This window comes from Daktulosphaira vitifoliae, unplaced genomic scaffold, assembly GCF_025091365.1.
Source record: "Daktulosphaira vitifoliae isolate Bord-2020 unplaced genomic scaffold, ASM2509136v1 Scaffold_1, whole genome shotgun sequence".
Lineage (NCBI taxonomy): Eukaryota > Metazoa > Arthropoda > Insecta > Hemiptera > Phylloxeridae > Daktulosphaira > Daktulosphaira vitifoliae.
The window spans coordinates 21,598,515-21,611,012 of NW_026099572.1; the positions used below are offsets into that span (position 1 = coordinate 21,598,515).

The window sequence follows — 12,498 nt, forward strand, 5'->3', positions numbered from 1 at the left end:
ACCTAAATTTCAATTTCTATTTAAGAAAACAAACGATCGTTTAGTTCTTCGTTTCACTGGGATTATAATAAACATGTTGACGCTGTCAACGATTAAATAAAATTAGAATACTGTTACTGACTGGCGACTTACCGTCTTCGTTGTCGTATACAATTGCAATTTTCGTCCAATTGAGAAATTCAATTAGGTCTCTGTACGCTTGGCCCAGTTGTCCTCGTACTGGGAACATATCAGTAACAAAATGTCGTCTGGAAATATCAGTACTCCGGTCAGCGATGGTCAACAGCAATGGCATGCTAACCGACTCACAAATGGACACCATATGACCAGCCAAATGACTGTCGGACGGACCAAATATCACGTGTACACCGTTTTCTAGTAGCTGACAAACTATAAAAATACATTCAATTATAAAATTGTGTAATGTTATTAAAAAAAGGAATCACGAAGTGAGTTAAAATTTAATTAAAAAAACTTAATCATTTTATATAGTTTATAATCTGTGATGATTTCATTATTCGCGATCCCTTTAATTTGACGTGTATTCAAAATGAAAAGGTATCGTTAACGAAATCCGTTAATTTTAGATAGTACGACTAATTTTCAATACAATATTAATAAAAAATACACTTGATATTTTAGAATGTAAAATGATTACTGGTGTTATCGCGTCTACCGATCAAACTCTTTAATAATTACAAGTTATAACTTATTGTATTAATACAATAAGATATAACTAATAAATAAGTTGAATCTATTTAGATGTTATAAATATCAGTCTAATAGTGAAAATATGAACAATCGTTATGTTAATAACTGTATAAATAATGTAGACAGTGTTTAATAATTATATTAACTAAAATTATTTTATTCGGTTTATTTTAGTTATTGTATGGTTGATTAATGGTACGCTTAATACACTTTTTTTTTAAACTAATACGAACAAACGTTGAAACCGTTGAAAGACGTTCATATTTATCTCTCTAATTTGAAGTTGTATTTTATCAAACAAAGTTTTGATAAATACAACTGTAAATGAATGTTGATTGTTATCAAGTAATATTTAAATATTAATATACCATAATAATACTATTAAAAATGATGTTATGTTGTTTGGATAGAAATGATAAGTACACACAAAGAAAAAATGTATAAATCTATAATTTTGGTGTCTTAATATTTATTTATTTTTATATAATTAATTCATAAATTCCATATAAAATTACCAAGTACACAAATTTTATAGTTTTAAGTTGTTAAAAAACATGCAGAATTAACTTTGTAAAAAGAATAGAACTAAATTTTCGTGTTATATCTTTATTGTATACTATTATTTAAATAAGTTCCTTAAAAGTAATTTTAGCCTATATTTTTATAAAATACGTGGACTGCATTGTAATTTTAAGAAATACTAAGATTGGGGTTTGAATTTAGATAAGATGCTATGATTAAATTGTGTGTCACCAATAACATACCCCTAAGATTATTCAAAACATTCAAAATTCATTTTATTTTTTACATACTTGTTGTTTTGTAGTTTTATCATTTGATAAAAAAAAATTGATTTATATTCACTGTCTCCCAGCTCGGAAATCATAAATTTAAAATAACATACAAAGTATATACAAAAATTATCGATTTACAGCAAATACACACACGTTTAAAGTAATGTATACGAGTACTACAATACAAAATTATGTAATATATTTATAACAAATAAATCAATTGATAGTAAAATTAAGTCGTTCAGTAACGTGTTTAAAATAATAAAAAAATCTAAGAGCACGTTTATACTTTTGTACAGCCATTCATTTGTAAAGTTTAATTATTTTGTTCATAGCATCATTGGTTTTAAAGAATTTTAGTATTATCAGACAAGGCTAATTTTTGATATGAACTAAAAGCATTTTCATAAATGATTTGAAAGATCAACATATAGTTATGATTCGTAACAAGGTTTAAAAGGATATCATTTGCTCACTAAATTTTGTTTGATAAAATAAAAATATTAGTTCAAAAAAAAAAAAAAAAATTGGCAAACCATCTATAAAAAATAAAAAATATAAGAAAATTATAGAATTCACAATTTAATATAACTATGATTAAGGTTATGATATAAAAAAACCCAGCACAGGGGGGTCGCGGCACAGTGGTGACGTGGTATAGATGGATTAAGTATAATGATATCTGACAGTGATTAAAATCACTATCAAAAAAAAACGCTTCGATGCAAATCTTTAGATAGTGTTTAATTTTAAAAAATTGGTGGACTATTCCAAAAGCTACATTATCTGCTAGTTCATTATTAATATCCTAATTAAGATAAAGTATGTAGAATGAAAAAGGGATTATTAAAAAATATTATTTCTCATAAAAAAATAATGTTGATCCATACACTTTTCAATATGTCATAGCATTATAAAGTTAAAAATTTAAAAAATAAAATCGAGAATTTTCACACAATAATAGCATTCGGTAGCCATTTTCACCGTGAAGATAAAATAAAGTTCGAAATTTTTTTTTCGCATAATAAAGTAAATTACATTAGCTTTAATTTAATATATATATAAAAGTGTCAGACTTTCCGGAACACTTTCAAAATTTAAGTTGAAAAAGTCAATTTTTTGTGAAAAAGTTGTCATTTTGAATCCCCCCCTGTAGGCAGGTCAAAAGTCAGATTTATAAAAAAAATATACCAAATGATAGGTAAAGACATCATGCATCTACAAAAAAAAGAATTATATTGATCCATACATCTTTCGAGAAGTTATAGCATTATAAAGTTAAAAATATAAAAAAGAATTTTTTTACAAAAATCGTATTTTTTTTATTAAGTTTAATGTCTGTTTTCACCATGAAGATAAAATAAAGTCCGAAATTTTTTTTTACCATTATAAAGTATATTACATTAGCTTTAATTTAAGATATATATAAAAGTGTCAGACCTTCCGGAACACTTTCAAAAGTTACGTTGAAAAAGTTCTACTTTCTATATGCATTTTTATGTTTTGAATCCCCCCTGTATTTAGGGAAATGGTCCGATTTAAAAAAACAGTATGTCGAATGAAAGATCTATATAAATACTACTTCTCATAAAAAAATTGTAATGATTCATACATTTTTCAAAAAGTTATAGCATAATAAAGTTAAAAATGGAAAATACAAAATCGAAAATTTTCACACAAAAATAGCATTCGGTAGCCATTTTCACCATGAAGATAAGATAAAGTCCGAAATTTTTTTTTTTCATGATAAAGCATATTACATTAGCTTTAATTTAAGATATATATAAAAGTGTCAGACCTTCCGGAACATTTTCAAAATTTAAGTTAAAAAAATTAATTTTTTGTGAAAAAGTTGTCATTTTAAATCCCCCCTTGTGGGCAGGTTAAGGGTTAAATTTATGAAAAAAATATACCAAATGAAAGGTAATGATATTATGCATCTATATAAAAAAGAATTATATTGATATGTTTATTTTTGAAAAAGTTATGGCACTTTTAAGTAAAAAAAATTGAAAAAATTTCGAAAATTAGCGATTTTTAAATTTGTAATTTTTTTGGAGGTTTCCCCCTTTTACGGGGAACGAGGGAATTTTTTTCAATTTTTAAGGGTAATGTCTTCGACTAGATACGATTTGTGATCTTTTGACGTATCATTGAAAGAAATCGGTTCGGTGAGAGCTGAGAAAAAGTGGTAACAGACATAAAAAAAAAAAAAAAAAAAAACACATCTTAGTAAAACCAATACCTTCTCAGCTTCGCATCGAAGCTAAAATATACCAAGTAAAAAAAATTAATTTTTTACCATAAAAAACGTAGTAAGTACAATTATTTTAATCTTGTAAATAAATTAAATTATTTTTTAGAACACAATAGGAATGACGTTAAAAACAATAGATGCTTGTAATATGTCTATTTAGTTTAGACAAACTGATTTCCCTTTTCATAAATAAATTTTTTCTAATTCGTCAATCTATTAAGAGTTAAATGAAAATATTTAAAAGATAATGAACTATTTAAAAAATTCTATATACTTAATTCTAAGCTTATAGTGTCATTTTATAGCAAAAGTTTAGCTGAAATATTACAAAATTTTTTATTGAAAAAAATTACTGGTCAATAACAATTTGTGGATGGGTATTTTGATAATTATTCACATTTTTATACAGGAAGAAGAGTGTGACCGAGAAATATCTAATGATAATAATAAATGTCTAATAATGAAAATAGTCATACTCGAATTTCACCTCTAGTCTAAATATGAAAATTTTAAAACTTCCTAAATACTATTACAAATTTTGATATCGACTGTAATTTTCTTATCATTTTCTATATTACAAGCTAATTAATATGTGTACCGGTATTAAAAAAATAAAGTTGACACCCTTATAAGATATAAGGGCTGAACTGAAAAAAGACTCAACGATTGATAAATCTAGAAATACATGTTATTAAAAAGAATCAAAAAAATATATCCGAAATTAGTTTTATTGTAAGTGAGTGGGCTATGAAAAATAGGTCACCTGAATGATTATAAAAGTATTATTTGATAATTTCTATATTTAATTAATATTAATTACTGAGAATATTCATAATACATTAATTAGTTTAACGAATTCTGATTCATTAAGTTTATAATCCACTTCAATAAGAAAAGTTTTCTCGCTAAAAATAAATACACAAAAAATATAAATATGTATTAAAAAGTTTTTATTATAATAATGACTTATAAGTCATAAATGAGAGTATTTTTAGATAATTTTTTGTAATTCAAGATAGATATGGTTTTTTTTTTAATTGATAGTTAGTAATGTTATTAATGTATACTTTTTAAAAATTTTTTATTTTTCTAAGTATAACAAAAATTACCGATAGCTTATCGGTTATAGCTAATCATATACGTTTAATAATAATAGCTTGTTATTATTAAACGTATATGATACACAATACTATTTAAAATATAAAAACATGGTATTGATGTAATCATATTTTAATATAATTATAGAGAAACAGTATGTTCCATTACAGAAAAGTCTGAAAGTATGATTTTTTTAAGCATGTTCAGACGGCAGCGCGGCTGATACCAGGAAAAATTGGAGTGACTCCAACTAAATGGAATTGTTACTGCGCTAACAGACACAAGAACATTAAACGAAGGTTTTAACGAGGCTCAATGTTCACGGCGTGCAGAATTTCTTCGGAAACATTCTCGCTCGTTTTAACAGTTTTCCACATTATGTATTAAATTCAATAAGCTGTAATTTTTTTGCTCCCTAAGCACATTTTCCCTTAGTCTAGAGTGTTTCATAAAAACCGATTGTTTCCACACGACAGGATTTCCAGCATAGATTCTAGTCATTTTTATAATTAAATTTTGTGTCTTTTTCACATGATCATTGTAGTGGTGCGCTATTTTTAAAGCGGACAAGTCGTAAGGCTTATTGAATATCGTTTGATTTAATCTATTAGGTCTATCAGGTTGAAAAAGATTTTGAAATGTATTGATGGAAAATGTTTAAAGAATTCAACATGCTGCGTGAGAAAAAAATAGTACACATACATAATAACGCTGGGAAGTTGTTTTCCAGTTTACACCTACACATTATTGTAAGTTAATAAAATTCGCTGTTGTTTTGAATTTTTAAAATACTGTTTTCGATTATAATAAATAAAAAATAACCCGATATAAATGCGATTTAAAGTTTAACGATGGTTGTTAGTAAAAAAAATACAAAAATTCTTGAAACGGCTAAATATTCATATTCAAATAAATAATAAATGAATTTCGCTCAGAATATTATAACAATGTAATACTCAGGATGAGTGTTCAAAAATGTTTCAAAACACTTATTTTGTTTAAATAAGATAAAATAATGTGTAAGATAAAATAATAATTCTATCATGAAAAATTACATAAAACATTTTTTTCTCTATGGTGATTTTCTTTTTTTTAACTCATTTACTACTTAATCTATAAAACATGAAAAACACACTTTTTTTTTTTTGATATATGTTCCATTGATAATTGGAACAATTGTGTGATAATGATTGGATCTGTCCTAGTTTCATATATAATTTCTGATGTGTTATTATATTTCATTTTCTGGATATTTCTAAATAATAAAGAAATTAATGAAGTTCTGAATATTTAAATTTTAGAATCTGTTTAAACACCAGAAAAATTTAAACTATGATTTCTATTAAAACTATTTATAACGATAAAAATACAAAAATATAGTGATTTAAACGAAATGTTAAGTTAAAATTACTAGTAATTTTAAAACTTCCCGACTGTATATTAGTCTAACCGTTTTTTAAACTGTCATTAAATTTTCTATTTAGTGATGCGAATATCAAATTTGTAAGTGGAGCTAAAAAAAAGTTATGGTGAAAAGTTCAACCTATGTTTTTTGTTATAAACTTTTATATTTAACTTTAAAGGATCAAAATAAAAAGTTTAAAAATAATAATTTGATTTGAAATTTTGCATGGATTAATTTTAACATATAAAAATCAAAATCAATAGTAATTAAAAAAAAATTTTTTTGGTTTTCAATATTTCTTTTTTATTTCAAAAAAAGAGGTGATAGATATAGTTAATTACAGATTTAAAATAGACGAAAATGGATTTAGAAAAGTATATTATGGTCTCAGATGATAATTCTTTGTAGACCAACGTATTTATTCATAAGTAGTACACAATTTTTTTTATAATTTATTGCATCATGCTATTTAAATTTTTATACGCGTTTGCCATAAAAGGAACTACTAAATGATTTTTTTATAATTTCTCCGAAAAATTATAATACTAAATTATTAAGTATTATAGTATTATATTTAATTACTATAATAAATATTTATTCATATATTATACTTATAAATCATAAAACATATAATCAGGATATAAATTTTGCTTTTGAAATAATCCATCAATTTCTAGAGATGATATAGTTTTAAAAATCTTAATTCTATTATTAGCTATACAAAAGTAGTGTATTCTTTTCTTCATCATGAATAATTTCGAAAAATTGAAATATGTGGTTTCACCAAGATTACTACAATATTCAATTATTATAATAATTTTTCAAAAATTCTCCGACCTATCAATCATTTGTTTTTTAATCGATTGAGAATTTTATTTAAAAAGAAGTATTTAACGAAAAATATGCGTTAATTGTATGTTCAATGAACAAAAAATAAATTAGGTTTATGTAACATCTTTGTTAAACTAAAAAGTTGTAACGGGTCAAAAAGATAATCGAGATTTTCTAGTATGTATATAAATGTTTTATTAATATTTTCCTTTGGATGAGCCGACTGCGTACTACGACGCTATCTACTACTTGTTTATTATCTCTAGTACACATGATAAGGTGTTGTGATTTTTTTGTGCGTGTGCGAAGTATTAAGCTGTTTACTGCTCCATTCTCTTCTTGTACGTTATTTGCACTATTTACATTGTGATTTGTTGATAAATACGAATTTCTGGATAACTTTCGGCACTGGTTTTCATAATTTATCCATCTCTACCTCTTAAGATTAGCCTAAGCGTCGCCACCGGACCGCCCGGTCAAGGGTCAGTGACTTTGTCAGATTTTAACCACAAAGTCGGTATGTTGTGAGTTGTGTGTTAAAGTTTGGCCGTATATGTATATTTTGATGTGAGCTTTGCAATGTGCGCTTATCTTTTTTCTGGCGGGTGTCCGCTTATACTTTACAATGTAAATTTATTTATTTTGTCGTCGTTTGATCCTGTTTCTTGTTGGGGGCAAAATACGTATAAATATCTTTCTTCATGTTTTAAGCAAGAAATTTTTTTCTTGTGCGACGTGCCATGTGTTGCGACATATTTTTTTATTTTATAACTGCCCATATTATTATTTTTTAGTTCCCTTAACAGGAGTGTTCAAATACCGACGTCTCGTATTCATTTATTTATTATTTTGGTAGCTTTGCTACTCACCTAATTTATTTTATTATTTTATATTGAGTGATGTGCTTAATTATGACAATGTTTTCCCTAAAATTTACAGACGGGTTTTTTTGATTGTTCAGTTATTTACCGCATATTAACTTTTTTTTTAAATTTAATTAAGTTCCCTTAACTAAACCTAACAACAAACCCTTTTTCCTGCGTTTTCCATCTTCAACGGACTTTTGTATTTCTTTTCCTTCAAAAATCATCTTTCTCTAGCTTATAAGGTACGGGCAACAATCTTTGTATAAAGTCACACTAGAGTAACCGACGGACATCAGTTAATTAGCTTATTTAATTATATTCATATTTATTATTAGTTTAACATTTTCATTTTCTTTCTAATTATAACAGAAATTGAACAACATATATTTTTTCTAATTACTTTCGAAAATATTAAATTAACTTCGATGTTTAATTTTCAATTTTTTTTAAATCCTTCTGTGATCTATCAGCATAATGTCTCAGTCAATAGGTTGGTGACCCTCGTTTTCTTTTTTGTTTTATGGCGCCATGCAAGGGACAAGGTTGGAATTCTTTGTGGCCAACATTTAAAAAATTAACGTGTACCATTACAAAATTTAACTTAACTTTAATTTATCAATTCGTGTATGCCCAGCCTTGTACATAATATGGAAATAATTGTTATATGAAACACACACTGTATCAAAATAAAAAAGACTTATTGAGCTTAAAAAAGTCGTGCGCTCAAAAGTGTTCAGTTTTTTCTTTTCTGATTCCTTACACTTATTTTAAGTTACTATTACTATAATTGCATTTGTTATTGCCTTTGGGTTGTATAGATTTCATAGCTCACTTAAAGTTTTTAATACAAAACTGATATAAGTCCTCTCTATCTAGCCCGGCAAAACTTGTGTGTAAATCTAATTATGGTATCCTCGTTCACATCTGGTTTTTTTCCAAGGAACTGAAAATTATTATTGTCCTCTATCGTATGTGTTTTGTCCGTCCTAAGAGATTTAAACTTCGTGTTTACTGTTTGAGTTTACGTGGGCAAATGTGAAATGTAAGGTTTATGGTATATGGTGTAGACAATTACATCCACTCTTTATCTGCTAGAAAAATTGAGTGCCGTATAAATTAATTTTTGGGTAAAAGTTTTTATACAACTATAAAGATGAAGTCGGTAAGAAGATCTGAAGAAAGTGAGAAAACGGAATGAAATGATTATCTTAGAGTGGTTTTTATTATAGCTATTAAATAACGTACGATTTTCGAATTCATAAAGAGAATCAACTGGTCAACTTATACAGACAGTAACTGTATTGTTTAGTTATTTCTCATTAATTTTAACTTGAAATCATTCACTTTAGTTATCCTCAGCATTCCATTATTATTTAAGTATCATACCGTTTTATTTTCTGTTATTTTTTATTAGATTGTAAAATAGTACCTAAGTTCTGTACCAGAAATTTTGGTCATTAACAGTGTCATCATCTGATCTTTTTTACATAGGTCATTGTTTATATAGTAATATGTCCAAAAGACAAGATTAGGATATTGTCTCTGTAGAATGTAAATGGTGCATTTTAAAAAAATTGTATCTAACGAAGTAATTATTTTTGTCATGAGAGGAATTCATACCTCATAATTTCTTTCACGAGAACGTTCATGGTTTAACCAGTGGCTAAAGTGAGGGGGGACGGAGTCCTTCTTCTTAATTGGAGTGTAATTTAGCGTCCCCTTTCAGTCAAATCCCAAAAAGGCTGGGGGGACGCTTTAATTTTGAGCACTGAACAGTGTAAATCGTTAATATAAGACATTTGTTCGAATGGTCAAAATTACAAAATCGTTAAAAAAAAAAAATAATTGTAGAAGAACTAAAATTATGAAATTATAAGTATTTTATCACAGAATTTTATGATACGACCGTGGTAATTTAAATACTTGAAGCACCGTCGACCGTGACGTCTTAGAGAATAAACCATAGTCAATATTCTTCAACCGTGGCGATAAACTGATAAGTTGATAACTTATAGTTATCAGTTTTATACATAGATCTTATAAATGTATAATATCATATGTTTATGTTATATATTATGTTGTAACAACTTGTTTATAAGATCTATGGTTTTATAGTTATTACAACTGGTCTTTTGAAGTATGACTTTACAAAGATTAAAAAGACTGATGTTAATTTATCTAGTCCAAATGTTGAACAAACTAGTCAAGTTAGTGAAAATATTATTCCTGGGAACAGCTGTTTGGCTAAGATAAAATTACCAGAGATTAAATTAGACGTTCCTGAATGTTGTGATTTTAATCAAGTATTATTTATTTTTATGATAATGTATTTTAATATATTTATTAGTTTAATAAATTTACATTATTGTGTCTAGTTAAAAAATTCATAATGGTTCATGACATTTTATATTAATAATTAACGTCTGCTTGCATGAATGTGTACAAATTATAAATTGGTAATATAGTGACATAAGTCATGTGAATCAAAAGGTAGTTTTTAATACCTACTTAAATGTTATTCTGGTTCAAGCATGTAAAAAAATCATAAGGTTATCATAAAAAATATGTTTGTTATGTTTTTTTACTAAAAAAAAATTAAGTATATTTACTTATTATGATCAATATCATTTTTAGCCTTTGAAGAGGAGAGACGATTCGGAGTAGTTCCTGATTTTTTAGGAGCTATAGTCCCCCCTCCTAGTTTTTCCCACTTTAACCACTGGGCTTAACCTAAAAATGTATGAAATAAATTATTTTTGTCATAGAGTACGTAAGATGTAAAAAAGATACATTTTTTCTAGAACAAATTAACTTTTATTTTATTTACTATTGATAATATGAATTAGTGTTAAGTTTTTTCTTGACTTCATTTTGATTACACTATATCTCAAAATTAAAAAAAAATAATAATAAATTGAATTATCTGTATTTTATTAATTTCTATTCATAAATTATTAATGAAAACGTTGTTTTTATAGTTCAATGGAAATTAGTAATTAGATTGCAAATCAAATCTTTTCAATCCATAAAATTTTATATTTGGTAGTAATAACAGTTCTTCGATATTAGTGCAAATCATACAACATAAATTGATTAAAAATAAATTAATCTGAAATACACTGAATATTATAAGTGAGTAACTGTTAATTAAATAACATAAAATTTGATTACTAAAATAAAAAATTTGATTTAAACAAAAAAAAAAAGACACAAAGTGTTTTTAAATAACACTTAGTGTATAAAATCGAATATTATTTAACTAGAATAAATTACTATGTGTATTAATGTGAAAATAATTCTCTATGTCAACACATTATATTTTAAGATACCGTAATTGGTGGTTAAATGTAATTGAAAATTAGACGTTTATAATCTTTAGTTACGTCTTAATTAATCTATACTTTACATCAAGGTCAGATTTAGGGTTAGGAATTATGTACTCATATTTCAAAGAAACGCTACCACTCAAAAACAAAATTAATAAAACACCGTGAATTAAACTCAAATATTAACCATTACTATAAGTAGCGCATAATGAGATAAGAACTCTTGTAACGAAAATTTATATCAAATTTACTTCGATGTTTGGATTACTTTATTAATACACGCTACGCTGGTATGCAATGTAAGAGGTGCTAACTCCAGTTGTCATTTTATTAAACAAGAATTGAAATATTTTGTATTCGTTTTATTGTTGAGTTGTGCAGCTTCAATCAATATTTTACCTCTGTTTCAGTTCTTGTTAGTCTCTCATTTCTCCTTGAGAGGTAGTCTCTTCTAATCTTTAAAAAAATCCTAAACGAAAATTCTTTATTTTATATTATTACTTTAATTTCGATAAAGAAAATATGAATAATTGAACAACGCAACTTTATAAAGCTTATTGAAAGTGATTATTCAGATATGGTGGTTGTATCGTTTGTAAAATTTAATTTTAAATCAATTGATTTAGATGGTTACTTAATGATAAAAAATTTTAGAACAGATTTATTAGAGTTAAAATTACATAAAATATTTTTTTCTGTTCATTGATCTTGTTTATATTAATATTTTTAATTACTTGAATCGTCTAGTATCAGTGACATGATTAGGGTTTTGATCTGGGGAGCATACATAAGAAAATTTTTCACAACCCTCAGCCCTGTCCTGGGTTGATTTGTGATACACTGTGTCCCCCGACCCACGACATTTTTAGCAGCTGTCACACAGTTGTCTGAAAGCGAATTTTAGGCGCTCATAAGTTTTAAAATGCAAATATTGAAATAATTTTATAAACTCAATTCTATTGTATTGTTTACACAAAATATAATATTTCAAGGTCACATGTAAATCCGATCGATATTTATAGCCGTTTGAAGTATAGATATGGTTATATACGGTAATTTTAACATAAAAATATCTTTTGTTATCAATTTTTTTAACAAGTTAAAATTTTTTAAAAGTATCGATACATAAATATTGTAGAGCAAGTATTCTAGATTTTAAAAATATATTTTTTTGAGGCGAACAAAAATAACTGTAATAAAATTTAGAACT

At 26.0% G+C, this 12,498-nt stretch overlaps 1 protein-coding gene across 4 annotated transcripts in view; it reads right to left on the bottom strand.

Moving 5' to 3' along the window:
* Positions 1–12,498, bottom strand: part of LOC126894319 (glutamate receptor ionotropic, kainate 2-like) — a 114,545-nt gene that overhangs the window by 42,742 nt on the left and 59,305 nt on the right. The window contains exon 3 of one of the 4 annotated variants that reach the window (XM_050665238.1): positions 133–390. The exons of the other annotated variants lie outside the window; for them this stretch is intronic. Coding sequence (XP_050521195.1) covers positions 133–390 — 258 coding nt within the window. The remainder of the gene's footprint in view (positions 1–132; positions 391–12,498) is intronic. 4 annotated transcript variants of the gene reach the window in all.